At 39.3% G+C, this 27,068-nt stretch overlaps 17 protein-coding genes and 1 non-coding gene across 18 annotated transcripts; 6 read left to right on the top strand and 12 right to left on the bottom strand.

The window, feature by feature from the left end:
- Positions 1-51: 51 nt before the first annotated feature.
- On the top strand, positions 52-2,211 carry TOT_030000280 (conserved hypothetical protein; the record flags this gene model as incomplete). The annotated part of the gene is made up of 1 exon (XM_009693025.1): positions 52-2,211. The coding sequence occupies one exon, from the start codon at positions 52-54 to the stop codon at positions 2,209-2,211; it is 2,160 nt and encodes a 719-aa protein (XP_009691320.1).
- An 89-nt stretch (positions 2,212-2,300) lies between these two features.
- TOT_030000281 (calcyclin binding protein-like) lies at positions 2,301-3,353 on the bottom strand (the record flags this gene model as incomplete). The annotated part of the gene is made up of 9 exons (XM_009693026.1): positions 2,301-2,468; positions 2,579-2,662; positions 2,692-2,736; positions 2,772-2,821; positions 2,853-2,919; positions 2,972-3,044; positions 3,076-3,131; positions 3,169-3,213; positions 3,258-3,353. 9 exons carry the CDS (start codon positions 3,351-3,353, stop codon positions 2,301-2,303), a joined length of 684 nt encoding a protein of 227 aa, XP_009691321.1.
- An 82-nt stretch (positions 3,354-3,435) lies between these two features.
- TOT_030000282 (nicotinate-nucleotide adenylyltransferase-like protein) lies at positions 3,436-4,325 on the bottom strand (the record flags this gene model as incomplete). The annotated part of the gene is made up of 3 exons (XM_009693027.1): positions 3,436-3,531; positions 3,722-3,917; positions 3,955-4,325. 3 exons carry the CDS (start codon positions 4,323-4,325, stop codon positions 3,436-3,438), a joined length of 663 nt encoding a protein of 220 aa, XP_009691322.1.
- Positions 4,326-5,003: 678 nt separating this feature from the next.
- Positions 5,004-5,076, top strand: TOT_03t000002. Its single transcript has one exon. It is a non-coding gene; the product is annotated as a tRNA-Lys (tRNA).
- A 76-nt stretch (positions 5,077-5,152) lies between these two features.
- On the bottom strand, positions 5,153-5,646 carry TOT_030000283 (conserved hypothetical protein; the record flags this gene model as incomplete). The annotated part of the gene is given in 2 exon segments (XM_009693028.1): positions 5,153-5,270; positions 5,279-5,646. Coding segments are annotated over 2 exon segments (486 nt in total).
- A 580-nt stretch (positions 5,647-6,226) lies between these two features.
- Positions 6,227-6,931, bottom strand: TOT_030000284 (conserved hypothetical protein; the record flags this gene model as incomplete). The annotated part of the gene is made up of 1 exon (XM_009693029.1): positions 6,227-6,931. One exon carries the CDS (start codon positions 6,929-6,931, stop codon positions 6,227-6,229), a length of 705 nt encoding a protein of 234 aa, XP_009691324.1.
- Positions 6,932-7,466: 535 nt separating this feature from the next.
- TOT_030000285 (conserved hypothetical protein) lies at positions 7,467-8,228 on the bottom strand (the record flags this gene model as incomplete). Its single annotated transcript, XM_009693030.1, has 1 exon — positions 7,467-8,228. The coding sequence occupies one exon, from the start codon at positions 8,226-8,228 to the stop codon at positions 7,467-7,469; it is 762 nt and encodes a 253-aa protein (XP_009691325.1).
- Positions 8,229-8,742: 514 nt separating this feature from the next.
- TOT_030000286 (conserved hypothetical protein) lies at positions 8,743-9,369 on the bottom strand (the record flags this gene model as incomplete). Its single annotated transcript, XM_009693031.1, has 1 exon — positions 8,743-9,369. One exon carries the CDS (start codon positions 9,367-9,369, stop codon positions 8,743-8,745), a length of 627 nt encoding a protein of 208 aa, XP_009691326.1.
- Positions 9,370-9,743: 374 nt separating this feature from the next.
- Positions 9,744-10,373, bottom strand: TOT_030000287 (conserved hypothetical protein; the record flags this gene model as incomplete). The annotated part of the gene is made up of 1 exon (XM_009693032.1): positions 9,744-10,373. The coding sequence occupies one exon, from the start codon at positions 10,371-10,373 to the stop codon at positions 9,744-9,746; it is 630 nt and encodes a 209-aa protein (XP_009691327.1).
- A 150-nt stretch (positions 10,374-10,523) lies between these two features.
- TOT_030000288 (conserved hypothetical protein) lies at positions 10,524-11,192 on the bottom strand (the record flags this gene model as incomplete). Its single annotated transcript, XM_009693033.1, has 1 exon — positions 10,524-11,192. One exon carries the CDS (start codon positions 11,190-11,192, stop codon positions 10,524-10,526), a length of 669 nt encoding a protein of 222 aa, XP_009691328.1.
- A 183-nt stretch (positions 11,193-11,375) lies between these two features.
- On the bottom strand, positions 11,376-13,225 carry TOT_030000289 (conserved hypothetical protein; the record flags this gene model as incomplete). The annotated part of the gene is made up of 3 exons (XM_009693034.1): positions 11,376-12,080; positions 12,220-12,864; positions 13,172-13,225. 3 exons carry the CDS (start codon positions 13,223-13,225, stop codon positions 11,376-11,378), a joined length of 1,404 nt encoding a protein of 467 aa, XP_009691329.1.
- Positions 13,226-13,731: 506 nt separating this feature from the next.
- TOT_030000290 (uncharacterized protein) lies at positions 13,732-16,079 on the top strand (the record flags this gene model as incomplete). The annotated part of the gene is made up of 10 exons (XM_009693035.1): positions 13,732-13,778; positions 13,818-13,884; positions 13,990-14,107; positions 14,156-14,243; positions 14,317-14,716; positions 14,747-14,893; positions 14,924-15,092; positions 15,372-15,588; positions 15,621-15,798; positions 15,963-16,079. The coding sequence occupies 10 exons, from the start codon at positions 13,732-13,734 to the stop codon at positions 16,077-16,079; spliced, it is 1,548 nt and encodes a 515-aa protein (XP_009691330.1).
- A 134-nt stretch (positions 16,080-16,213) lies between these two features.
- Positions 16,214-17,219, bottom strand: TOT_030000291 (conserved hypothetical protein; the record flags this gene model as incomplete). The annotated part of the gene is made up of 3 exons (XM_009693036.1): positions 16,214-16,432; positions 16,470-16,519; positions 16,559-17,219. 3 exons carry the CDS (start codon positions 17,217-17,219, stop codon positions 16,214-16,216), a joined length of 930 nt encoding a protein of 309 aa, XP_009691331.1.
- Positions 17,220-17,519: 300 nt separating this feature from the next.
- TOT_030000292 (conserved hypothetical protein) lies at positions 17,520-18,272 on the top strand (the record flags this gene model as incomplete). Its single annotated transcript, XM_009693037.1, has 1 exon — positions 17,520-18,272. The coding sequence occupies one exon, from the start codon at positions 17,520-17,522 to the stop codon at positions 18,270-18,272; it is 753 nt and encodes a 250-aa protein (XP_009691332.1).
- A 105-nt stretch (positions 18,273-18,377) lies between these two features.
- On the top strand, positions 18,378-19,136 carry TOT_030000293 (uncharacterized protein; the record flags this gene model as incomplete). Its single annotated transcript, XM_009693038.1, has 5 exons — positions 18,378-18,425; positions 18,468-18,612; positions 18,652-18,763; positions 18,799-18,913; positions 19,050-19,136. 5 exons carry the CDS (start codon positions 18,378-18,380, stop codon positions 19,134-19,136), a joined length of 507 nt encoding a protein of 168 aa, XP_009691333.1.
- On the bottom strand, positions 19,122-22,049 carry TOT_030000294 (uncharacterized protein; the record flags this gene model as incomplete). The annotated part of the gene is made up of 10 exons (XM_009693039.1): positions 19,122-19,405; positions 19,536-19,733; positions 19,897-20,062; positions 20,123-20,136; positions 20,179-20,331; positions 20,418-20,577; positions 20,680-21,477; positions 21,509-21,794; positions 21,834-21,952; positions 21,990-22,049. The coding sequence occupies 10 exons, from the start codon at positions 22,047-22,049 to the stop codon at positions 19,122-19,124; spliced, it is 2,238 nt and encodes a 745-aa protein (XP_009691334.1).
- Positions 22,050-22,482: 433 nt separating this feature from the next.
- Positions 22,483-25,536, top strand: TOT_030000295 (predicted protein; the record flags this gene model as incomplete). The annotated part of the gene is given in 11 exon segments (XM_009693040.1): positions 22,483-22,576; positions 22,608-23,006; positions 23,038-23,408; positions 23,449-23,516; positions 23,739-24,060; positions 24,141-24,242; positions 24,328-24,594; positions 24,709-24,781; positions 24,786-25,143; positions 25,218-25,298; positions 25,437-25,536. Coding segments are annotated over 11 exon segments (2,235 nt in total).
- Positions 25,537-25,688: 152 nt separating this feature from the next.
- Positions 25,689-26,916, bottom strand: TOT_030000296 (geranylgeranyltransferase subunit beta; the record flags this gene model as incomplete). Its single annotated transcript, XM_009693041.1, has 6 exons — positions 25,689-25,921; positions 25,952-26,032; positions 26,110-26,354; positions 26,387-26,436; positions 26,467-26,550; positions 26,626-26,916. The coding sequence occupies 6 exons, from the start codon at positions 26,914-26,916 to the stop codon at positions 25,689-25,691; spliced, it is 984 nt and encodes a 327-aa protein (XP_009691336.1).
- Positions 26,917-27,068: the final 152 nt, after the last annotated feature.

A 27,068-nucleotide genomic window follows, 5' to 3' on the forward strand; every position in this document is an offset into this window, starting at 1 on the left:
AAATTCACAAAAGATGAAAAATAGTATTTAGTGTATTTTAAAAGTTAAAATATGCCTTCCATAGCCGAATTGAGGAGCAGGTTGGCATCAGCGCAGTCTAGAAAGGCGAAGGCGCGGCTGAGCAATTTACAGTGTATAGACATCCTTCTTAAGGTATGTAGGAAGAAAAATGTCAATGTGATCATGAGCAGCGATGGAATGCTGTTTTACACAATAGAAGAGGTACAAAACGAGGTGGAGAATGAATTGTTGCTCCACGGAGGAAGGATTCCAATCTTCCAGCTCAACGCGATACTTAATTTCCAGCCAGACTACATCGACAAGGCAGTGAACAACATAACGAAGGCGAGCGATGACTACCTGAACTCGCACGGAGTAATAATCAGCAGGGACTACGTGAGGAACCTGATGGCCGCAATAAACGACAGGGTCCAGGAGTGCGGAACAGTGGCGTTCTCGGAGTTGTCGAAGGAGTACGACCTGCCGCTGGAAATGATCAAGTCATACGTTAACGCGAACGTGGGAACTGTGATAAAGGGAATCATCAACGGGAACATCATCGAGTCGCAAACCTTCGAGGAGAGAAAGGTGAACAACCTGAAGGCGGCGCTGCTCGCAGTGACGACGCCAATGGCGACCCAGGAGATATCGCGCATAATAAAGATCAACATCAACGTGGTGAACGACATGATCCAGGACCTGCTGAAGAAGGAGGAGGTGCACGGGATGCTGAAGGGAGGAGAGTACACGCCGAGGTCGTACATGGACTCGGTGGAAAGCTACCTGGCGAACAACTACAGCAGGAACGGATACGTGGAGGTGAAGCTGGTGAAAACGTTCGCACACCTGGACGCGAAGCTGGTCGAAAAGATCTTCCCGAACAACCTTAAGTTGGATTCAGTGTACATTAACAAGGACCTGTTCCAGCCAGTGTCGATTTTGATCAACGAGGCGATCTCGTCTAGGAGCTGGAGAGAGGTTAGCTCGATGCTGCCCGGAGTGCTGAACCAGAGCGACTGGACGCTGGTGGTCAACAGCGTCAAAAACGCAGCAAAAAGTGGGCTGCTGATGGACAGCGTGTACGTCTCAAATTCGTTCAAGGAGGACCTGATCAAGTACCTGATAAAGCAGATGAGCGACTTCAAGGACAAGGTGAAGCAGTTTTACCAGGTGTTCAACGAGTCGAAGCTGGGATCAGGCCATTTATCTGAGTGCGTTGAGCTGATACTGGGTTACGAAAGTGTTTCTGATAATTTGGATTTGAATGCTGATGGCCCTGATAAGGACGATGAAAAGGGCAATGGTGCCGCTAATGCTGAAGATTATGAGAGTCCAGGATCTAAAACTGAAGTAACTGATGAAATGAAGGCTGATGCGAAGTTCGACATCAAGGATAACCACTTTGTGGACCTGTATCAAGTATACCCGGAGCAGCTGCTATCGCTGGTTGAAGAGGACCTGAAGAAGGAGCTGATGAATATGATAGTGTCGGCGAAGAGGGCGACGAAGACGTCGGCCCAGAGCAAGATAACCAAGGACACCACGGAGACGCTGGTGCTGCACATCATGGAGAGTGAAATGGCGCTGAAGACCTTCGAAAAGGTGGAGCACAGCGCCAACAACGTGTTGCTGCAGTTCATGGCGAAGGAGCTGTGCTCCGCCGTCTTCAACCTCCTGCTGGAGTACTACCTCAGGAACAACAAGCTCGTGGAGGGGGCCGTCGAGTTGGACGCAACCAAGAGGATCAAGATGCTCGAGTTGATACTGGACGAGGACGTCAAAGCCCAGTTCGGCGAGTTTGCGGCGCACCTGAAAAGCAAGGACGCGGCGCAGTGCGTGTCCTCCTCTCGGGAGCTGTGCAAGTTGATGTACATTAACTACAACCTGAAGAGGGACTCGAGGAACTTCCTGAAGGCGAAGCAGACTCAGTTCAACCAGCAGCTATCGTCGCTGACGCATCTAGATGCGCTTCTGTGCTGCTACGTGTGCGTGAACTTGGTCCTCCTCAAGGGCAACCACTACTTGTTCTTCAGCGAAAAGCTCTGGTGCCTCAAGGAGACGCTCAATCTCTTCCAGCCTCTGCTGTCCACTTCAGAGCACTTCGACCTGATCAGGGAGTTGGTCGACCTAGCTGAGGAGGTTGAAACCAAAGGGGAGGAGTCAGGTAATCGCGGAATTATTAATGCCAGTTATTTAGATGTTGTTATTTAGATAACACTACTGGTAACAAATAGGTTAACATTATTGCTAACAAATAGATTACCATTATTGCGAACAAATAGATTAACATTGTTAAAATGTCATGGTGTGCAGATAATAAACGGATGCAAGAAATGACGCAGAAACTCATCGAAGCCTTTAAACCATAGGATCAACCCTCTTGTCCATAGCCTCAGTCTAATGTAATAAATTAACTCGTATGCGCGTACCCAGGCCTTAGCAATAGTCCTCTTCATCTCATCATCGCCCTGAGAAGAATGATGTGGAGTGTAATGGAGGCAATAAATTTATTCATAGGTAATTAATAAAGCGGCGGCTAGTCGGCAAATAGATAGGTGGCCGTGAACGGGTCTAGTACCTCGTTGTAGAGGTTCTTCATCATGTCCATTAGCATGGCCTGGGGATTTGAGTCGTCACTCTTGGGGAGAATCGGCTTTTTATCCTACACATTACGTCAAGGACCGGGAGTACCTTGTCGGAGGCCGAAGACAGGCTAGCCCAGTTAACTTGCTTATCCTGTACGCAGAGTCATTGAGTCTTCCAACGTGTACCTTCTCAAGCTTCACCTGTAGATAGCCGCTCTTCTGCTTCCAGCTAACACCTGAGGCGATGTTATGTGTGAGCGTATGTACCTTCCTTCTTGACCGTAGAGTACAGCTTCTTTACCTTGAACTGGTAGTGCTTCGATCCAGAACAAAACTGTGTGTGAGATTAGGGTTAGGGTCTAGTTGACAATAACGTGTGCTCGTACCTTAACGTCCAAAGATTCTGTATCGACATCTACCACAACGTCCTTGAGCTCCTCAGCAAAGGGGATGAGAACTCTGAGGGATTCAATGAATTTAAGCGGCTTACGTTACAAAATTGGGTGTCTGATCCCAGGAGAATGAACTTATCGTGTTGTAAACAACCTGAAAATTGGCGGTTACGTGCTTAGTGTGGCCGTACGTTTGCTTTACTATTGACGCCATTGCTCGCCACTACTGTGGATTCCTAATACATTTGTTATTACAACGTGTATGGGATGTTTTTAATACCAGGTTTGAGATGAATAGCTGTATCTGAGTCTTAACGGAGGGCCTGGTAGCCAGCGACAGCAGTCTTTGCCATTCTTCCAAATCGGCCAGACTCATTTTACAAACTCAGATGAATACTAGATAAGATGCAAAAGATTTACTTTTTAACGGGTACTATGTATGTTTTATTACTATTACATTACGGATACATATTTGTATAGGGTATCAGGCCATAGAGGTTGTTATCCTCAACATACTTCATCACATCAGGATGCAACAGTACGTTTCCGCATTTCTGAAAATTGTAAAGTGTGATGTGTAAGGTTAAATGTAATTGGCGCTGCTAAAGGTATGTTTTAACAGGTATATAAGTAATGCCTGCGTATTACACACTCTTAATTGTTGTAAAAAACTGTAATCGTGGGAATAACTAGCTATAAACATAAACCTAATCGTAATACGTAAATAAAAAAGTGGAATCTTACCTTTCCTTCATTCAACTTTTCTCTGGCTTCAGTGGAGGAAGCTGGAGAGGTCTGTTTTTGAACTCCGGCTTCAGTGAGTAAATCATCAAGTAGTTTATAGCTATTTAGTTTATTTGCATCATCTGTCTTTATGTCGTATCCTTCTCTTTTTGCTATTAAAAATTTAGTGATTTGTATCAATTCATTTGAGTGCGGCCTAAAGTATTGGAATGAACGTTTTATATTATACTTACCACTCAAACATTTCCGGCAAAATATCGGATCCTAGGAAAAAGTAGAATTCTTTATCTTTTTCTGTGTCTTGGAAGTGCTTAACTGTAAAATATGTGTCCTGCGTTTGCTGAAGTTCCATTTCATAATTGCTAAAAATGATGTTTGTGTTTGGGTATTCCTTTTTAAATACATCTATTGCGATCTCACACATCTTAGTTCTGTGAGTGTCTGAGGTCTTATACTGTTTGTCGACTCTTTCGCCGCTGGGCATAATTCGTATTTCGTTGAAAAAGTTTGTTTTGATGCACAAGTTGAGCATAAGCATATGTCCCGCAGTGATCGGATCAAATGCACCGCAGAACAATAGAACTTTTTTCAAATTGTTCATCATTATATTTGTTCCAATTAAACCAAAAACGACTTAAAAAATGAGTTTATATACTGTTTAAAAAAATTAATGTGTAGTTGTTATTTTCCAATTGAAGTTAAATACATATAGCCTATTTATTATGCTAACACCTTTCAATTATTCAATACACAGTGAATACATTGGCTTGAATGTGTTAGAATTATTGAATTTGGTGATTAATGTGAATTAAAATATCCATATTGTAGGAATAGATAAGTTCTCGTTGATATAATTAAAATATAATTTAAAAATATGATACATATCTAAAAATGCTGATTATTTTTACCAGAAACACAATAAAACTTATTCCATCTAAGTGTGGACAAAGATATAACTGATGTTACTGTGCTAGTCGTGGAATCCACGGGTCTTATCAGGCGATTGCATAAACGATGTTGCAGGTATTTAATATTTAATTTTAGATTATTTTTGAATTTATGACCTCAATGTCCGTCATTTTAGTCATTTAGTATAATATGATTGTGACACACACGGAATCTCGCGTTTGTGGCACCTTCCATCATGATTTTATAAAACGTTAAATTTCATGGTTTTCGCTATAATTGTAAATTATTTTCATTCTATCCTTATCATTTTCATTATTTGTGGTCTTTTCAATTCTAGATACCGTATGAATTTGATTATCAAACGTCAACTGTGGCCTCCTTAGCTCAGTCGGAAGAGCGCCAGACTCTTAATCTGGTGGTCAGGGGTTCGAGCCCCCTAGGTGGCTGTTTTTACTATTGTATTTATATGTGTTCACATACATAAAGCACATTATCTGGTTTTGTTTTTTGGGTGTTTTAAAGTTAATTTCGTCTTTTTGTACACTTTTTAGTTCCCACATGTTCGGCTCTCCACACATACGTTTTTGTTTTTTTACTTTTCATGTTTGTTTTTGCTATCTTCACGTTCTGTGCAGTAGTCCTATGAACTGAAGGAATGTTATTTTTATTGCGTCGTGGCCGTCGATTCTGAAGTACTGCATATCCAACCCATTTGGATATTTCGTCTCTATTGCCATCAAGGTGTCCGTTTTTGTGGCCTCCACAAACACTTTCCTCATCGTCGCCGTGTCATTCCTCTCTGCCGAGTATAATATCTGGTTGTAGAACATTATTTTGTGTATCATGTTCCCTTCCGTTGCCTCGTAGATCTGTGTAGCTGAATTCACCAGTATTTGCCCCTTCGTTGTTATGTTTATGTCCTGAAGGTCAATTTCGTCGCATGGCAACATCAGCGTTATTGGCCTGGAGATGACCCTTTGTACTGCTATACACATCAACAAGGCTAAGATCTTCATTTTTGCCTCTTTTTGTTCTGGAAATGCTATTTGTATATTAAAACGGTGTTTTATATATGTAATAATGTTTCTGAACCGATTTTATCTATTTTTTAATATTTAATTTCTAAGATTCATTTTATTAGGCCCAAGGGTTTTATCAGATTCTGTGCCTTTTGAATAGAATTTTAAGATTACTTTACTTTTTAATTGCAGTTTATCTCAACTTTTCAATAAAGGCTTTGAAAATAAATTTTTTAAACTGATGTCAATAATTTTTACCATGTTGAGGTGCACTTATCTACGATGTGTAATGTATACCCTTTGACAACAGTCGAAATTTTCCATCACCAGTTTGCAAAGTAATCGGTCAATCGCTCACCTTTTCTTTAATCGCATTAAATGCATTTTTCCTTTGAGAAAAGTATTGAGATCGAATGTATTTTATCCGCACTAATTTACTAGATGTAGGTGTCTTGGTTTGTACACTTGGTGCACAGTGTGTTATTGTGTATACACTTTATCCATACTATGTGTAAAACTACGTGTACCTGCCTATTGTATATTTATTCAAAGCAAATCACATTCAATCTGTTTGACTCTAATTCCTTTTTCGTAGAGAGTAGTCCAGTGGTCGTAGCTCCTCATCCTCTGCGACTTCCAATGTTTCTTCACTTTCTGACTCAATTACTTGACCCACTAGGATTCTGTTCATTACGATACACACTATTGTATCAATTGTTATGTTTGGCAGCATGTTAAGGGGCGCTTTTTGTGCTATGATTAGGTCTCCGCTGGTGACCGATTCGATTGTGAATGAGTGCATATATCTCATGTCAGGGATCCTCGAGTATATCACATCCTCCACTATGTTTTTAAACGGCTCATTGAAGGTCTTAAGTTCATCGTTTACTACTGCATCTAGCGACCATATGTCGTATACCTTGTTGTCTATTATGTAATATCCTCCTTCTATCAGACCTGATCCTGATCCGAGTGTGATTACCACTACCTCGAAGTTTTCTCCTACCATTTCGTATACTACTCTGTTGGAGTGCGACATTGGCGGCATCAAGTTTGTGAATAGGATCACGTTTTTGTATCTAACCTTCGTTATCAGCCCACTGTTTGACTCATATTTATACAGTCTGCAGAAGTGGTAGTATCCTCCTTGTTTGTGTAGTGTTATCGCCGTGGTCGTTATTGACAGTTGCGAGGGATCACACAATGTAATTGGCAAAGTCACTTCTATACATGAGGAGTGCGTTATAAGTAATATCAAGATTATATATTTGGCCGTGCTCATTTTAAATCACTAATTTAGGATTCTACTTACTGACTCTTGATGGCTAGCCATGTCTGTTTGCCTCTAATACAGCCCACTGTGTTTTTATATTTTAGCTCAACTGTTTCCATAGTTATACATTCTTGCATATTTATGTTATTTATTTTCATTGTGTAACTTTATATTTTGTACATATGTATTTGCGCACATATATATATATATATATATCATGTATATATGCCATTATGATCATACATAACTATATATATGTAACTCATATACTCTGTATACAGAACTGTATACCTCTATATACACACTGCATACCATTATATTTAAACATTTATGCAATAATATACGCTCTTATTCACTCAAAATGCACATACAGCTCCGAACACTCGGTATAATCTAAATTTGCAGTCTAAATCTTCCGTGTACTTGTACAAGCATTACATTAGAGGTCGTAAAGCGATTAAAGCACTTAAATCTGCGAAACGTACTGAATTTTTCGATTTTATTTTACAGGAATTGATTTCACGTGTCTGCATTCTGAAAGTCTCTATACTTCCACTTGGTCCTCGTGGGCGCCCGGGCGGCGGTGGTGGAGCCCCTCGTGCCTCTGCCCCGCCTCGTCCCCTGCGTTCACCTCCACGAGGGCCCCGTCCTCGCCCTCGGCGTTGCCTCTGAGCTGGTAGTCGTCCTCCAGCTCACTCGCCTTCTCGTACTTGTGCTCAGGTTCATTCGAGGTCGCGTTCCTGAAGAACCTCGAGAACAGCTTCGTCGTGATGAAGTCGAAGATGCTCTTCGAGGGGAAGATTGGGTATATTTCGTGTTCCATGTCCTTTTTCGTGAGGAACGCGAGCAGCTCGTGCTCCTTCACTGAGTTCGGGTTGTTGTTGACGATGTGGATTCCGCTCGGCACGTTGTGCGCTATGTCGTAGACTCCGTCGTGGTCTATAAAGTACTGGGCTTCAAAGTAATTAGTGTCCACTGACGTGTCTATGTCACTCGGGTGTACTGAGATGATAACCTGCCTTCCCGTCATCGTGTAGGTCACGATTCTTCGTTCTGGCGGCGGGTCGTGTCCCTTGTCGTGGAATATCTGTGCTCCGTAGTAATAAATTTCATTAATTATGTCGTCAGTCTTACTTTCGTATGTGATTGTGAAGTGTATTAGCATAGCAGGATGATACGGCGTATGTGAGTATTCGATATCCTGGACTATTGTGAAATGTGGAGATTCTCTATCGTTGCTGGGCAGGTAGAGACTTATACATACTGTATTTACAATAGAAAATATCAGGAGTAGTACTGGATCCATTTTCTTCTTCACATGTATGAATCTAAAGTATTAAACTTGTGCTCGAGCTCCTTGTGAGGTCTACGATTCCCAGCACCCTTTCAAATCAATTATTAACCTTCCTTACTTTTTTTTCCTTATTTTGAATTTCTTTTTTATTTAGTTTTATTTTTCTTAACCTTATTGATTTTAATAATATTTTTTTTTACTTTTTAATTAAATATTTCGATTTCCTGTTTAGATCCTCTTTATTAAATGTTTTCATTATATTAACTCCTTCTAAATTTCATTCTTACTCCATCATCCTTATTATTACGTTATTTTTATTTTAGATCCTTTAATTTTACAATTTCTTATCTTCTCTTTTTTCACTTTTGATCCTCCTTCCCATCTATATCTCATTTTTATTAATCCTAATTTTTATCATCTTTATTTGTATTTTTAATTTACTTTTATTTATTTTTTTTATTATATTTCCTTTTTTGTCATTTTTACTTCATTATTAATTTGCCTGCTATGCATACTTTTTTTCCCTTTATGTGTTCATTCCTTCTACTAATTTTTTTGCCAATGCTCTAACTATTATGATTCTAAAAATTTTATCCAGTTCACGTTCTATTTGTTTTTCACCCATTGTAACTTCTTTTTTCGTGAGCCTGCTTACTTCCTCGACATAATTCTCTGGTTTTAGTTTATTTAATTCATAACATATTGACTTCAGCGATGGTTTTTCTGATTCTGGTATCAATGGGTCTCTTTTTATCCTAAATACTTTCCTTGCTTCTTTCAAATCGTATACTATTGCTTTAGTTATGTATAATATTGATTCCAACTCTATTTCTTCACTTCCTGAGTATATTGACACTGTTACTGCGTTTCCCATATCTCCATAGCTCACTAATCTTCTAAATGATCTTTCTCTGTATTCTCCGTCATTAAATATCTCATTTCCTAGGTATGTTACTCTATTTATAAAGTTGTGGTCATTTGATTCATAGAATATATATCCATGTGCTATTCCGTACTCTTCCAGTATCAAATTCGGGTTAACACCCACCTTTGTGATTTTAAAATAACTTTCATCCACTGGGTTAAATGGTATATCCAATACGATGGATAGCGATTTACTTGTTAGAAATACTATTATTACAATGATATTCATTTTATAAGACTGTAAGTGATACTAATTTCCACTTGGCTATCTATTTTTGTCACACATTGGCTAACCAGGGTGACTACATATGTATTTTATATTAGAATCTACCTTCTAATATTAACAAAATGCTTATTTTTCCTTTTATTCTTTTATAAATTCTATTATAATATCTTATAATCTTTTGTTGTTATTCATGTTAATCTTTTTTCATAATTCAGCTGATCCCTTTCCCTGTTATAAGCTAACCAAATGTGCAATTATATAGACTAGTCCATTCTATTACTAATGAAACCTCAATTCTTTAGTCTATCCCTGTAATCTTCACATTCCCTAATCCCATTTCTATACGGTTAAACTCGACAGATCTTTTCCTAACTTCCCTAATTGTCTAGCTTCACAATTCTCACTTCCATTAATTTTAGTATATTATTGAAGTGGAACTTAATGTGGTCCTCATAGTCATCTCCAATGTCCATCATTTTGAATGCATTGTTAACTAATCCTAGGCCGTTATAGTTTTCAAGACTTCTTATTTTAGGCAGCCTTGAATACACCAGTTTTCTGACAAACTCTGCTGTCGACAAGTCGCAGTGTTTCAGCGAATCCACCAGTGCTGCTTCTACTGCCATGAGGTTATACATCCTTCCATAGGTGAACAGGAAGGCTCTTTCAGTTATCAACACGTCCAATACTCCGTCTATCACCACTATGTCGCTATTTCCGAAGTGATCGTAGCGGACTAATCTTCTAAACCCTGGCTCACGTTCTTCCTTATCGTTAAATAGCTCAATATCTCTGAGTATCACTCTCCTTATCAGACCGCCTTTGACGTGCTCGTATACTACGTGCTCATCCTTAACTTCTTGATAATATTGATTAAGTCCTTCAGTTTTCCTATAAATGTAATCTCTTGCTACATTAAAGTCCAAGTTGCAGTTATTCATAGGTAGTACCAATTCATTTTGAAACGAACTCGACACAAACAGTGCAAGCATCCACATTAACATCATTTTTACATCTTTATCTTAACTCGTGTTAACTTTTCTACTTAAATTATTTTTGTGTTTTCTTTCAACAGCTATCTATCTGTCCGTAACCGCACCTGCTATATAACACACACTTGGCTAGCCAATGTAAATAATGACGCAAGTATATTAAAATCACTCCTTTTCTTCGTCTTCTGCAAAGAGTTCAAAGTATTTCTTATCTGATTCCATATCGTAAGGCGTACTCTTCTTAAGAATCTTCTCAAATATCTTGTCGACGTCGAACCTTATCGTTGGACTCTGCACTTCCACGGACTCATATATTATGCCCGGCACCCTCTTTGCGACATCCAATCCCGAGTAAGGCGAGTTGTTTTCAACCAGGCTGTCCGTCATTGTCACAAGGAACTTTCCCGGGCTCATTCCGTCTATCTTTCCGCTCGAGTAGTTCAGCATTCCGTAGACCTTCTGCAAGTTGTACACAACGTCGTTTGCCATATAGAAATACGCTTCATAGAGCCCCTTTTTTTGTCTCCCTACTGACAGTGACACTCTTCCCTTGAACTCGTTGAAGCACACGTAGCGCTTTCCTGGCACCTCGCCCTCTCCGGTGTCTGTGTACAACAGGTACCCGTGGTAGAATACTCTCTTTATCTCTTCATAGCCTTTTGCTTTGTAGCAGCTGTTTCTAAACGCTATCCCTCTAATATTCCATGCATTCACAAAATCCACTTCCGAGTTCTCCACTTCAAAAAATATTCTGGTTTCTTCCCCTAAAGGAAGCACCAGGTCCAAAGCAAACGTTTTAGCTAAAAAATATAATATCACAATAGTCAACTTCATAAAACACAATTAATTTAATTGATTTTTGCTATTTAATCGCCGGCTAGCCGGTGTGAATCGCTTTTGAACCTAATGCTTGAAGACTGTCCACTTGGCTATCACATGTATTGAACAGATTCATTCTCATGCTCACAACATATATAATTGTAAATGCCATTAGATTTAAATAGATTCTTCTTTCCTTTATTTTTGTTTAGTTCCCTCTTCTTCCAGTAATGGTAGAATTGGTTCCAATTCGTGACTCGGTCCTGCGTCCTCCCAGTCCTCCTCCGTTATCTCCAGTGGCCTCAGCGACTGGTATTCCGGCACGTAAATGTTCCTTCCTTCCAGCGGCAGATTACTCACGTCAAAGCCGTATAAGTCTTTGCAGAGATCATTTATCAGTTTGTTTGTCGGTATTATTTGCAATATCTCTCTTATCAGTTTCCTAATCTTCTCCGAGTACTGGTTATATCCTCCAAACAGGTCCTTCATTCCAAGATCCAGGTCCATTAGGCTGTGCATAATATCATCTACTACTAGAAAACACTCCTCTATTTTCATTTTACTTGACCCTGATATTACTATTATTAGTTCCTTGTTGTTTATTTTCACGTCGTACACTAAGCGCCTGAACTCTGGCGTCATTAATGTCATGCTGTTTAACAAATCTAATTCTCCAATGCTTATCTTCGTTATCGGTATTTTCGTTTTACTCTCGTACATTCCGAGTTCACAGTCTATCGTCGTTCCATCTTCCATCGTCATCTCCGTCTTCGTCGTTATTGCGTGAAGGTCATTTACGTTGTCTTCCACTGGCAACTTTAGGTGAACACTGGCTGCCTCACTCACAATGAGCGCCAATATTATCATTTGTTTCATCTTAGCCTCTTCAATATTATAATTATTCTAAACGGACGATATAACATACTAGCTAGCTACTTCCTCCACAGCTCTATTAGCTGTCGAATTTATGTATCACGCTAACAAACATGAACCATGTTATATGAACATTATTTCTTTTAATTGTGCTCGTTTATTTATGTACTTGAATTCGCACTTCGCCTGTGCTTGAACTAACTTCTTCCGTTTGAATTGGCGTCATTTTAAGTGCTTCTAACATTCTGTTTACCATCAGCCTATCGTTGTCGCACACTATTCTCGATTCTTCCAATTCGTGTTTTCCGTCATTCAATACTTGCTGTGAGTCGTAGTATGGCAGTCCTACTGTTGGAAGCTGCTCGTATAGCAAACGTCTTACATCTATTGCGTATCTTTTTGGGCACCTTGCCTCCACTGTCGTCACAACCTTCTTTACGTACTTCAAGTTGTAACAAATGTTTCCGTTGAACCAGAAGATTGCCTCCATGTGGTCCGGTCCTGTTGATGGAGAAACCAAGATGATATCTGACCCTTCTGATTCCAGATGGTGTACGCATCTTCCAGATCCTTCTTGAAAGGGCATTTGATTTTTGAATAACTCGACACCTCTGAATACCACTCTTTTGATGATATCGTTTGTTTTACTTTCATAAGCTGTTATCTTAGTACGACAGACTCTAAAATTTACTTTGAAAAGATGGTCTTCTGACTTAAATATGATAAAATCATTTCTCTCATCTTCAAGTGGTAGTATGAGATCAATAGAATTGACCCTAATCAAGAGGAGTGTTAGCAATGCTAGAAGTTTCATCTCAGCAGTTGTAATATTAACTGAATATGGCTAGCTAGATGCCTTTATTATTAAAATGGATAGCGCCACAGATACAAACGGGGTGGTAAATAAGAGTTAATTTATTATACTATATCTAATTAATGATATAATTGTCATCATTCATTATAAAATATGTAAAATTCGCCAACTACTTAATTAGTTTTAAGTATTAAAACCATACAAAAAGATGGAATCAATACAGATTTCACTATTTATATGAAAATGATAGATGTAAAAATACATTATACATACAAAATACAGAAAGAAGTTGAAAATTTTATGAAACAATGAAGATATTTATGGAAGGAGAAGGGGGAATTTTAAAATAATCAACACACATATATACAATAAAAAATAAAAAGTTAAAATGTGGAAAGATTTAAGAATAATGGTTGATAGGAAATGGAAATGGACAGTTAAGTGTGATAAGGAGGAGGAATAAATGAACGTAAATGAGTAAATATTCTTGAAAATGAAAAAAAATAATTGAAAAAAATATATTTATTAATTAATTTACAAAATTGATAATTAAATAGATTAATATTGGTGAAAATGGATATTATCACAATATAAAATAGATCCACTACATAGTTGTTAAATGAGGGCAATTTTGATATCAATTGTAACTATTTATAATCTGTAAAATATTGTTAATGAATTCTTGATGATTTCGTAGTCTTAAATGATTAATATTTGGTTTTTTTGACTTGAATTTTAAGATTTGGCATAAATCTATGCTCAGATCCTCTATTTTAATACACATTTTTAAATCTCTGGTTTAAACCATTGCTTTAGATAATGATATTATTATTGTACATTATTTTAACTCTTTATTGAAGTGTTCAAATGTTGGACCCATTGGTTACTTTGAGGCTGTCCGAATTGACCGGAAGGTAGGAAAACTAAAAAAATGATTGATAAAAACATTTTAGAAGTGACATAAATGACGATTACACAGATATGTTGCTCATTCTGAGGAAGCCGGACGATTTTTTTAAGGTATTGAACAGATTCGTCATTTTATTAAGTTATTATTTACACATTTTGAAAAAATTATAAGATTTAAGACAATAAAGCAAGTAGATTTATATTTGTTTATTTTAGAGCCCTTCTTCCGACACAGATGTTGTGATTAATGTCCATACGGGAGTCCTGAGAGTAGCATCGTCGTATTTCAACAAGGCAATAGACTCGCTCCTGGAAAAAAGGCTGAAAGAAAGCGGTACGGATATAAATAGATGTTTTATATTTATTTTACAAAATTTTTTAGGTGATTTGAATATTGGAGCGCCATTGAGACTGGTGCTGGACACGCAATACCCCTCAGTGTTCCAAAGGATAATATATTACATATACAAGTAAGTGCAAACGTAGTTATTGGTGTAGCGGAACGGTAGAATACAAGGCGTCGACACCGTAACAAACGTTTAGAAACGATTACCAGAACATGAACGAGGAGACGAGGTTCTTGGTGCCGCTGTACACGGAGAGCGTGCGCTTCGACCTGTCAGAAATGAAAAACGGAGTTCTGAAGATGATTCGAAGCCAGGCGTCACTCGAGGACCTGTCGAACCTGGCCGCAGCAGCAGAGTCGGGAGGGGAACTGGAGCTGGCGTCAGAATGCGGCCGCATACTCTCAGACTCAGCGTACGCAGTGCTCTCAAGCAACCTGCACCTGAACCTGGGACTGACGGCGATGAAGGCATTCCTCTCGAGCGATAACCTGCAGCTGGACGAGGTGGAGACTTTCGCAACCCTCTGCTACTACATGGACACAAACAAAAACCTGCACTCGCCATACAGCACCAACCACCTGGGAAAACACGAGAAGGTAACTGCGTTTCACGCTAATTTTAAACAGGACCTGGTGAAAAACATAAGGTTCTGCTCAATGTCGCCCAAGGCGCTGTCGGAATTTAGATGCGACTCAGTAAACACGTTTCTGCTGGACGGAGCGCTGAGAATACTAACAAAGACGCAACTGAAGCCCCGGGTGTTTCCGTGGAACGTAAGTGGCGTCGACTGAAATAAGTTGTAGGAAAACGACGAGTATAAGACCATAACGTACAACGGACTCTTTCCAGTCATGCTGGTGAGGTCAGGCAAGTACCAACTCACGGACCTCGACCACAACTCGAGCAACTGTAAGCTGGTGACGCCGCAAGTGAACAAGAAGGTGCTGAGTTCATACCTGGCCCACACACACGGTGAGAGATCAATTAGGGAGTATTTAAAGTTATGAGGATATTGCAAATAGTCATATGTTAAAGGCATATACCACTTTAGTGCCATTTAGTGCTTTAGTAGTCTTAAATTACTAATTACGACTAGTCACGACTAGTTATTAACAGTTATTACTAGTCATTATTAGTTATCACCAGTCATCACCAGTTATTACTAGTCATTGCCAGTCATTATTGGTTATCGCCAGTCATTAGCATTTATTACAAGTTAAAAACCAATGAGAGCTCATTGATGATTGTCAGGAACTGAAAGAGAAGGATGCGAGTTCTTCTGGGCGTTTCAAGTCTCAAAAACTCACAGCGGGAAGATAGGACTGGGTCTAACAGTGACCTCAGATCAGCCGCTGGACGAGTTGTCGAGAAGCGTGTTCTCTACCATGTCAAAGTCGCGCAAAATCGTGTTCTTTTACGACTTCGCCCAAAACAAGTTCAAGTCAGGCTACATCGATAACACCTCATCGTAATCACGCAATCTTTCTCACACCTTTTTAGAACGGAAATAAGGAGCTTGTGGGCCTACGACTCTAACATGAACAGAAGCGTGTACAAGCTCAAGACCAGCGACGTCGTGCACCTGAGGACGAGTGTAACGTTCAGCTGCGTCACCTTGCAGATATCAGTTGTTAACACCAGCTTTAACGAAAAATTCACAATACCGATAAGTTCAAAGGTAACACAAATAGAGCATTATAGGCAGATAGATATAGCTAAATAAGTATCACTGTGTAGCTGTTTAAGAGTCTGAGTGTGGAGATCTGTAAATAGATTTCCACCTTATAACCATGCATAACTATGTAAACACGACTCGTTACATGTAACTAATGTATGACCCAGAGAACCCTCGGAAACCTTATTAAAAGGGCCGCTATATTGACGTCACCGTTTGTAATGACCTATGACGTCGGAGACGCACTAGTTTTACCAGGGCTGTCCTCAAACTTTAAGTTTTAATATTTATTGCGTGAAACACATACATTAGAATGATTGCATAAGTGACAGTTTCATGTTAGGGAGTAGTCCCTAAACAGACAAATTCAGCTAGGATGGGCTGCCTAAAGTATAAGAGCGTTTAAAAAAATTAGAATCTAAATGTTGAAAATTAAATCAATTTGGTCACGGAGGGTATATTGCCAGTCCAAGTCAGTGTTGTAATTAAAAACCACGTATTCGTTGACATTCGAGTTGGAATCTAGGACCTTTTCCATCTCACCGACGCTCTCAAACTTGTTAACGTTCTCAAACTTGTTCGACGGCGTATTGGCGGAACCAGCTTGAGGTTGAACAGAAGAGTTCGTAGAATTACTCTGAAAATGGCAGTGTAAAACAAAAATGGAAACTTACATCAATACTGGCGTTGAACTCATCTACAGCATTCTGGTTAACGGAAAGGTCTACAAATGGGTGATTTATATCGTAAAGCGTAAACATACCTTTGGTTTCACTCGTGTTACGTGATGAATTCATATTAAACACCGTTTCCTTTGAATCTTGGGTAATCTTGGAAAGGACCTTGTTCATATACGTGTCACCAATGGAAGGGTTGTTACCGGTTTTCATGGACCCGGGTTTGACGGGAGCAGGCTCGAAAACAGTTTCCGACACCGAGCTACGGGTGTTGGAGTCCATGTTCCTAAAGTAGTCCGAAATCGCGTTGTTAGTGCTCTTCAAGGTGCAGAAGGGCGACTTGTCGTCAGGCTTCAGGTTCTTAATGTGGCTCTTCAGCCTGTTGATGAACAGGTTTTTTGCGATATTCGTGTCGTTCGCACTGAATTCTGACGCTACCTGAAGAACATCTAACAGTAATTCAAAAAGCTGCGGGTTTTCGTCCTTGATGTGCCTTATGTAAACTTCTGCTTCGGCGGAATTTACGTACTCCTTGTCTGTGGTATCCAAAAACTTGTAACAGTACAGAATATTCTTCAGAATGGTTTCATCCAGGTCTTCCTTATCCAGCTGAATACTCTGTTCTTTCGTCGACAGCACAATTCTACCGAAGTCCTCTACTAAACCTGATTTCTGATAAAGAAAATCTTCTTTCATGTTTTCTTTGACGTGAGGGCTCAAATTAATAGAATCATTGTGACTTGCCATGAAAGGTTTATTAAAATTAAATTGAAATGGAAATAATAGATAAAATCGATGGATGCATATCGTTGCACCGTGGAGCGAAAAGGATCGTGAATCGTCTCATCATTTTTATTTAATTGTCGATGTTGAATGTGTAAACAGTAAATGAAGTTGTATGGTTTTCCACACAAGTTACGTAGTGTTCTTTGACCACCATATATGGTTTATACAATCCGCACCTTTAACTTTGATTCTTAATATTTAATCAACAATTTTCATAAATTTAAAATACAAATTATTTTTAAATGAATTTTATTTTGTATTATGTGTACTAATTTACTTATTTCTTTCCCTTCCCAACCAACTCAATGCTTCCAAGTCAACCATTCTTATTTAGACTCCCTAGATCACCAAAATAGAACTTTATTTTATAATCATCACTGTGATCCAGAAGATGATTGTAGAAAATCACTTCCTTGCTTAAAAAGTCAATTTTTCAATCACATCATCAGTGAAATACATAATGTCGACATATCTAAGTTTTATTTACTCATAAATGGCAAAATAAACAATAACATTTATCAATATGCGTATTCTGAAATTTCAGATTCCATAGATTTTGAACTTAAAGATGAGGTGACCATAGATGTGCTGTTCAAAGTTTTGGGAGGAAAGGGCGGATTCGGCAAGATTCTTAAAAGCCAAGCCAAGAAGAAAAGCCAATCAAGCAATTTGGACTCTTGTAGAAATTTACAGGGCCAGAGAATAAGAACAGTTAGGTTATCGGAGCAAATGAACCGGTGGAAGGAGCAGCAATCGAACCAGGAAAATGTGGATAACAATTTTTACAAGGTACCAAAAAAAACTGAGTCGGTTGACACGGAAAAGGTCGAGACTTTTAACGATGAAAAGTATGTACAGACCATCGAGAAGGAAGTCAGCAAGGTGAAGCACACTGTCCTCAAGGGTTTCGACAAAAAACTCGACAGGGAGGCCCAGGAATTGAAAATGAGCCAGGAGCTCGAATCGAAGAGGTCTAACCTGCTGGATGCATGTTTGGACGTTTACGATTTGTAACTGCAAGCGGTCACCCGCCGCACTTTACCATAACACTGTAATTTATTAGTTGTGTACCATTATATTCACCTTTGTTTGTTTGTTTTTACATAATCGCAGTCTTCCATGTTGTTTAACTCACGTAAGTACAATTTCGACTGGGAATCCGTAACCGTAAGTCAGCCTTCCTCTTCCGCCCCTAATCTCCCTTTTTAGATCGGATTCTGGAGGAAATCCCCCAGCAAATACCTGCCGTACATCAACAACGTCCATACCATCAACACGAAGGTTCTTCCAGAGCAGAAGTGCCTCACGGTCCACAGGATGTATCACGTTAGGTTCAACTTCCCCTATCTTATTCGTAAGTTCCACCCAGAGTCCTCACGGCCCCTATTTTCAGAAAAATTTGTCGGGAATAACACAGATTTTTACCTTCTCGAGGAGTCTGTGGTTGATTTGGATAAGCGGAGGCTTTCATATAAAATCAGTGGTGTAGCACCTGACTATTACTCGTAAGTTTCACCTATTTAGCCAATATTCGCCTCAGATACGATGAATCTGCCTCTTTCGAGGAGTCTTCCAGCCCTGGTACGACTGATTTCGCCACCTCCATTGACGTTCGCATACGTGGCTTTGGTGTAATGAACAAGGCTTTAGAAAAGGTAGGCCTATAGACCCTAGTAGCTATTAAACACACAGGATGCACACTGAATAGTCATATATATTCGCCTATTTAAGCTCGCGCACTAAAATTACTTTTAAAATTCGCCCTCAATGTGCATACTAACTATCTTTCAGTTTTGTCAAAAGGCGGTTTTTGAGTCACTCAATCGATCCAATGACTTTAACGCGATGGTGGAGAGCATTTCATCAAACTCCAGATAGTTTTTTGTAAAATTCTTGTAACAGTGCAGTAAATTTTGTTGATTTAAGTTCGTGTTCGCTTATGGACTTCCTCACGTAGTTCATGAGGTACAGGCTCGCTTCTCTCCTTCTGTACCTCGAGTCCAGCAGAATCACCGCTGCGTAGTCTCCCTTGTGGCGCATTGCCCTCCCGATGCACTGGTTGATTGTTTTATAACACATCAGAGTCCTCTGTTCCTTCGACAACTTCATGTAGTTGTCACTGCTGGACTCGTTTGCACATTCCAGTGCTAAATTACACATTTGTTATACTGGTGGCTGTACCATTTTGTTGAGTATATATATATATATACATGGTTATGTAATTAAGTATATACATCTGCACACACATGGTTACGTAACTGTGTACATCAAAGTTACCCTTTTTGCTGTAATACTCCCTTTTTATCTTCAACTTAATGCTATCAGGTGGATATGGTATTCCAACCAGGAGAACCAATCTCGCCAATTCGTCTGAGAAGTCCACTCCTTCACTCTGGTTTCCTCCGAAGACTGCTAACAAGATTGCTCCTCTCTCAAGGCAGTTTCTACTATATTCCGGAAACACATTAACATTTTCTATATGTTCATTACATACTCACATTTGTTAGTGCATACATATGTATACCTACATTCGTAGATATACATCCATGTTAATGCTATCTTCTACACTATTTACTGCTAATATTAGTCAGTTTCACTAACATACACATATCTTACATGTACTATATGCCTTGCTTACTTTGCTCCCTGAATACAGTCTTTTTAGATGAAACCTTGTCCATTGTTCCCGACTTCACAAAGAAGTTATAAAAAACGTTCAAATACGAGTAGCTTGCAAAGAAACACACGATCCCGTTCGGCACAACTTCAACCAAGTTTTCAATGAGGTCGCACAGGTACTCAAGCTCCCTTTCATTTTCCCTCCTCGAATAGTCAAACACTAACTCCCTTCCACTTAAGTCTACGGCCATTATTAGTGCTTTTATCTCATACTTATCAGTGTGTATAATTCTGTGCATACCTCTATCTATTATTGCAGTCATGAACCTATCATTTGCGAACACTGGTGGACTCTTGTGTATGTAAGGCTCAGTTTTTGCCGGCACTAGCGACAAGAACTCTTCGATTGGCGACAGTGTTCCGCTCATCACTATCACTGACCTTGCGTCTCTCACTACATGCCAGTTACTTCATCGCGTCGCTTTACCTATTTTTTGAAAAAATTCCTCTATAGGCGTTGTTATTTGTTATTTAACTCACCTGATGCTACTGGGAATATTTCCAGTATTGTGTCACTTTCATCTTTCGAGACCAAAATCTGATCATTCGTGTCGCAGTACAGCAACAAGTATATGAAACTCTTCAGCGCGTATATCATCGATGTGTAACACGCTACCTTTTCTCCCAACTCTGCGTTAACCTCCCCCTTAGCACTCATTCCCCCGTCCACGACATTGTTTTTGCTGGTGATATTGTTCATGTCGATGTTCTTCAGGTTCAAATTGTTTGTTGCGATCTTCACCTTTATGTGGTACTGCCGTTCTGCGTATCCTCTCAAATGTCTACAAAACTGCGTCGACGACAAGAAGCTAATTATTTCGTGGAACTTGAAATCTTCGAGGCCATACTTTACGTTGAATGTTGTTATTTTCATGTTTTCCGATTCCACCGCCCTTTCCAGTCCATCGACCAGCCCCTTTACCAACTTCATTATCTCTGTTATTCTTTCGAGCAGAACTCCCTTGATTTCCGATTTGAACTTGTTTAAATACCCTTTCAGCTGCTCCAACAGGTCCTTCAGGCCCCGCAAATTCAACTTGCATGAGTGCGACTCCGTGATTGCTTCTATCAAGTTGTGCCCTTCGTCGAATATAACTATGTTGTCCTTTATTCTTAGTCCCATGTTTTCCCTGATTGACTCGTTTATTATCGTCACGTATGGCGCCAGTACCACGTCTGCGTTTGGCACTGTCGTTAAGTTCGAGTAGTATGCGCATGAGTTCAGGTCCTTCCCGAGCCGCACCAAGTCCTCCAGGTCCAGTGCGTAGCATGTTGCAATTTCGCTAAGCTCCATTGTATCTGACCTGTATTCGCACTTACTTCTTCTGCACTCCTCGTTCAGCTCATCTGAATTTTTACATTTACTCTTTATTCCATCGTTTATACACACGTGTGATCTTCTGCATCCTATTGCCAGTCTCACGTTACCATTCAACTCCTTCAACTTCCTAAACTCCTTTACGAATTGATTCAGTTGTGAAAACGTCCTGCTACAGATTACAATCTGCGTCTTATTCGGGTTAACCATTTCATCCTTTGCCTGAGGGTCTGTCACTTTATCGTAAACTTACGTCTGATTCAGATGGGTTTGGTGCCATCCTCTTAAAACCTTTCCTCAGCTTCGGCACTCCTTCCGAGTTATCTATTCTTTCTTTAACCTTTTTCCTCAGTTTTTCCAGATTAATATCTACTCCTCTGATTACTTCCTCCGCCATCTGACGTTTCTGGTTATATGCGTTTTCAAGCACCCATTTTGGTACACTCTGGTCTATACAATCATTACTGGCATACAACATACCGTCACTGGATTCCAAATTCTGGTCACACATAACCGATTTAACCCTGTTGTTTTTTAGCCTATTCATTAAAAGTCATTTATATCAAATATTATAATACCAGGTCAAGGCTGAACACAAAATTGATACAGTTTTTCCTGATCCAGTAGGCGATTCAAATAATCCGAAACGTGAGTTATCAAAGCATTCGTAAGCGTCTTTCATAAATATCAATTGATTCTAAATGTAAATATTAAACAAATATTGTAAAACAAACGGGGTATGGTTTAAAAGGAAGATGAAACTCAATATCAGCCTTCTCACCCATGTAACTCATTTTAAAACTAAAATAACGAAAACCAAACATAGAATCTAATTTACATTATACACAAATGTTTATATTACATGATTATCTGGAAGAATTATTAAATGTGTACGATTCAATTCTCGATGTAGGGAGGTCACATCATTGAATAATAAATTTATTTTACAAATCCAGTTTTCCTTTTTAAAAACATTGTACACTAGTTAAAATCTGTTATACAAACTGGGATGCCTTTTGTTTCAATTGTTCCATTGATTATTTAATTTATATCAACTTTTATGTAATGATTGTAATTTTAAATTTTTTATGCTTAAAATCTATGTTTCATAGACTGATTTTACGTCAACAATTTTGTAGATAAAGCCAATTGGAACGCCCTTTTGCCCATAATTTTATAATGATTTTCCTATAGTTAGATTCTTCTTTTTTCGGAATAGAATTAAGGATGTATAATTTTAGACCGTATGGACAACCCGGACAGCCTGGACAGCCCATTCGTCCGAGTTACAACATGCTCTTTTCACACTTTAAGCAGCTCGGTACTTAGTTTACACAGTAAATCGTTTTTAGGATACAGCGACGAGTTGGCAGGAGCGGAAGCGAACAGGATCATGTTGCAAACGAACGCATACAACCAAATGGCAGCCCAGCCAGCCCAGAATGTGCAATACGCACAAAACCCATACCAAAATTTGAACTACAACACAGCGCAGAACTATCAATTCAACAGCGCCTATGGGCAGCAACAGTTTCAAAACGTGCCGAACCACATGGCAGTTCAGCATCAGGCACAGCTTCTGCAAACGAACGCGCAGCAGAACGTACAGCACACGAACTACGATAAGAACAACTTGCTGAGTGGAGTGAAGATATCGTCGAGACCCTCTAACGTTTCACCGTTCGCTCCAGCAAATCAAATTAGTACTCAATCGCATAACAACCAGATACAGATTAAACTGAATCAACAAGGTATTTTGGAATATGAGTTAGAATTCTGTAGAAGTTAAGCCGGCTCCGATGGGTTTCCACGATAACGTGGCGAGAAATGTCACCCAGAACACCAATTACGGTACTACGAACGCCCTTAATATAAACTATCAAGCGCAACAGCCTCAACATAATTTCGGATATCAGACGAACCAGCCTACAACATATAACTACAATCAGCCTCCGAAGACACAATCGTCGAACGTGCAGTACCAGAACACTTCATATAACCAGGGGTCGGCGAACAGTAATCTGTCGAATATGTTCTACATTGATACGAAGGGGCAGAAGTTTAATCAGAACACGCAGCAACAGTCGAATCAGAAATTGACGATAGACCAGGTGAACAAGTGGATACAGCAGCTGTACGTGCACTTGAACATGGTAAGTTTAGTTATTAAACCACCAGTGCATTTAACTTTAGACGACGTGTTCTAAGAAGCTTAGAGCGGCCGTGAATGTGTACATACAATACATCTTGGAAAAGTTCAGGTATTATATACGTCTTTAAGGTAGATAAGGTGTTGGTGATTAATAGCTATAATAGGTGAATAAGTAGTATTGATAACTGTATTTAATATGTGTATTGGTTAAGTGATTACAAGCTGATGTGTTTGTGTGTTGGTATATGTGCGAATATATGTGCTAGTGACTGCAAATATATACAAAGATGAATAAATATACGTACTTGCAAATATGCTCATGCGATTTCAGGTCAGGAAGTTTGAATCACAGTGACTTGAGGATGTTGAGTTCGGAGGAAATACTTAATTTTGATCCGAAGCAAGAAGGAAAACAGCCAGAGTCTGTTTTGGAGACGCACACAGAGAAGAATAAGCTGGAAACAGACGAGGAGGAAAGCAGAAAGTCGCTTCACACGTTAAAGGGGAAGAAGAAGCAAGTTAAGTCTAAGAAGATGGAGGAGCCGCCAGTTCAAAAGCCAAAGCTTGAACAGACGCAGAAAGGACTGGACAGCCGCGAAATGCAAAGGAGAGAGCAGAGGTCACAACGTTTTAAGACGTCACAGGCAGTGCCAGTAAGTAGTAGGAGCGCATAGCTATCATGACTTTAACAACGATAAATAAGCTTGGGAGCACTGTTATGAATATTGCGTAGGTTTATAATTTTAACCTTGTAAAGAATAAGTCGATCGTCGGTGTTAGCCAGGAGTTGGAAAAAACATACCTAAGGTTGACATCTGAGCCAAATCCAATGATGGTAAGAAATAGTTTAGGCCATAGAGTGTAAATAGTTACTTGGGGACAAGGACAATGGGATTGACGTAAATAATTGCTTTATATAGGTGAGACCGGAGAGCGTGTTGAAGAAGTCGTTCAAGCACGTTTTCGATAAGTTCATGGCGAACAAGAATTATGTGTACATACAAGAGCAGTTTAGATCGATAAGACAGGACATACAAGTGCAGCACATAAGATCGCCCTTCGTAGTGAATGTGTATACGACAAATGCTAGATTAGCATTGTTGCACAACGACCTGGACCAGTTTAATCAGTGCCAAACGCAGTTGAAGCACCTGTTGAAGTGTTTCCACGAGTACCAGACAGTGAAGGTAGGGAGCTAGAACGTGTTTAATAGACCAGTTAATAGATTGTAAGAAAGTTTCTTAACACCATTGCTATTGCCAGTACTACTAGTAAAATTCAAATAACAAATAACGCTTTAGATTGAATTTGAACTGTACTATATGTTGTACCTATCGCTGCAAAACATGACGATGGACTCTTTGAGATACCTAAGTAGGTTTATTGAAAGTGACATGTATGGCCACAGGTGAAAACTACGTTACAAGTCAAAGTGACACGAAGGGAATAGCGTCGGAAAGGGACAGGTTTAAAAACAGCACGTACTTCAACTTCGCAAATCTAGTCAGAAGGTCAATAGCTGACGAGAATTTCATCCAATACTTTAAGCTGGCAGACACAAAGGACATCAACTACGACTTCTTCTTAGACTTCATATATAAGCAAGCGTTTTATTGCGACGACGGGAAAAAGGACATTGAGCCATTCAACGATGGAAAGTCACTGTTCTACTGTAAACTACTATTTAAAATGTTCGAAAGCAAGTTTAGAATGTTTTCGCTCTATACACTCTGCAGGTAGGACTTCAGTTAAACCACCTATTGCCCAGTTAACCAGTCTGCCTTTATAATATCTGATTTACGCCGTTTAGGAGTTCCCTAACCATTTCAACTGATGTGCTCGCCAATATCATAAATTTTAAGGATATGAATGAGTGTTTAGAATTTCTACGGTTAGTGTAAGCTATTAAATTGGTTTAACAACTATGGCTAGTTATTCGAAGTATTGTTTAATACTGATTAAATACGCCCACACACACACATCTATACATATATACATGTATATAAGCATCAAACTAATGAACATATAGTGAACACAAGGCAGTTTTCAATGAAAATGGCCTTATTGACTGCAAGAAGACGTTGAGTGTCATTGTAGAGTCTCCTCTAATGAGGAGTAAAAAGATATAATTTGATAAATATTAAGCATTGGTTTAGTTACATATGTGCACACGTATAAATATGCAATTACGTATTCGTACATACATACATAAGTACATGTACAAGCATACGAGGTAACATTGATCGCTGGACACTAGTGTGTAAAACTTCCGTGTGAGCACCTACTTGATGTTTCTAATTCTCTCAACTGCCTCGAAGGTGGTTGCATAAATCGGATGAATCTGTTGGAGCATGTACTTCTTTGCGTCAATTAATGATATTCCGCAAAGTGCAAAGAACGTGTGGCACACGTCTCCAATGTAACCAGGGTAAAAGGCGATGCCGCCGTCATTCGGGTTCTGAGACTCAATAATAAAGTCGATGAGCGTATCGGGGTCCACCCAGTTAGAACGACCTAAACAACCATGTCATCATTATGGCACACCTATGTTGTGTAGCGCTGACAGTATCCACCACGAGTAGCAAATATCAGGAAGCTTTTCAGGCCTGCCATTGAACCCACCGCCTAAAATAGCGTTAAGGGCAGACTAAATATGGCTTAATTAGATAAAATCTGTAATGGTAACTGGAAATTCAGCATACTGTTAGTCTGCCTCTCACATAGCCAAAACCCCAATGAATCGCAGTCGATTAGGGATATTGCATTGAGTTGTGCCAGAGCACCTACACAGCAAAAGGCGGCAGCGGCATGGGACTCGGTCTTAGGTTGCCAGCCGAAGCCGCCGTCGAAGTTCTTGCACGACAGGATGAAATCAACTGCCCTATCGATGTTGATTCTATCCAGTCCGCCAAGCAGGGAAAGGCAGCTTATGGCGCTGTATGAATACCTAAGGTCCATTTAAGGTGTACACATTGGTACCTGCAGTCAGATTCACCGAAAGAGTCTGCTGAAAAACTACCATCTTCGCTCTAAATACACATGATTGGGACAATAAGTACCTGTAGGCTTGAAATAAACTTAATTATGTCGTATTTGTTAATAAAATCCAGCTTATCGATCAACGCGAGTGTCAAAAGAGCATACTATGACATTCTTTTAAAACACAGGCAGGATAAACTAACATAAAAGTTAAGATAATGTTCTATATAAACATTTACGTGAGTTGCGATAATGTTTGAAGAATGTTTCGGCCCAAATCCGAAGCCTCCGTCATCATTCTTCGAGGATTTTAGGATCTTCATGACCATGGATTCCAAACTTTCATTAGTTTTCGGGTGTATAATGTGATTTGGAACACCTTTTAATAATGCGATAGCCGTAATACACCAATACACTCCTCCGAGTTTAATGGGTTCGAAGGCAAAGCCTTCTATGGAAACCCGGTCGTTAACGTTGTTTAAAAGAAATTTAAAAATACTTTCACTATTCAGTTTTTTAACACTCGCCATACCAGCAACTATATAATACAAAAAATGAATTTATATATGCCGTTTTGTACACCACATGTGTAAAGATGTCGGAACATAAATCATTTTATTTTATTTATTTTTTAAACACTAGATTTGTTTTTGAGTTATAATAGCTAATTTTATGCGATTTT

Source organism: Theileria orientalis, chromosome 3 (assembly GCF_000740895.1).
Source record: "Theileria orientalis strain Shintoku DNA, chromosome 3, complete genome".
Classification (NCBI taxonomy): Eukaryota; Apicomplexa; class Aconoidasida; order Piroplasmida; family Theileriidae; genus Theileria; species Theileria orientalis.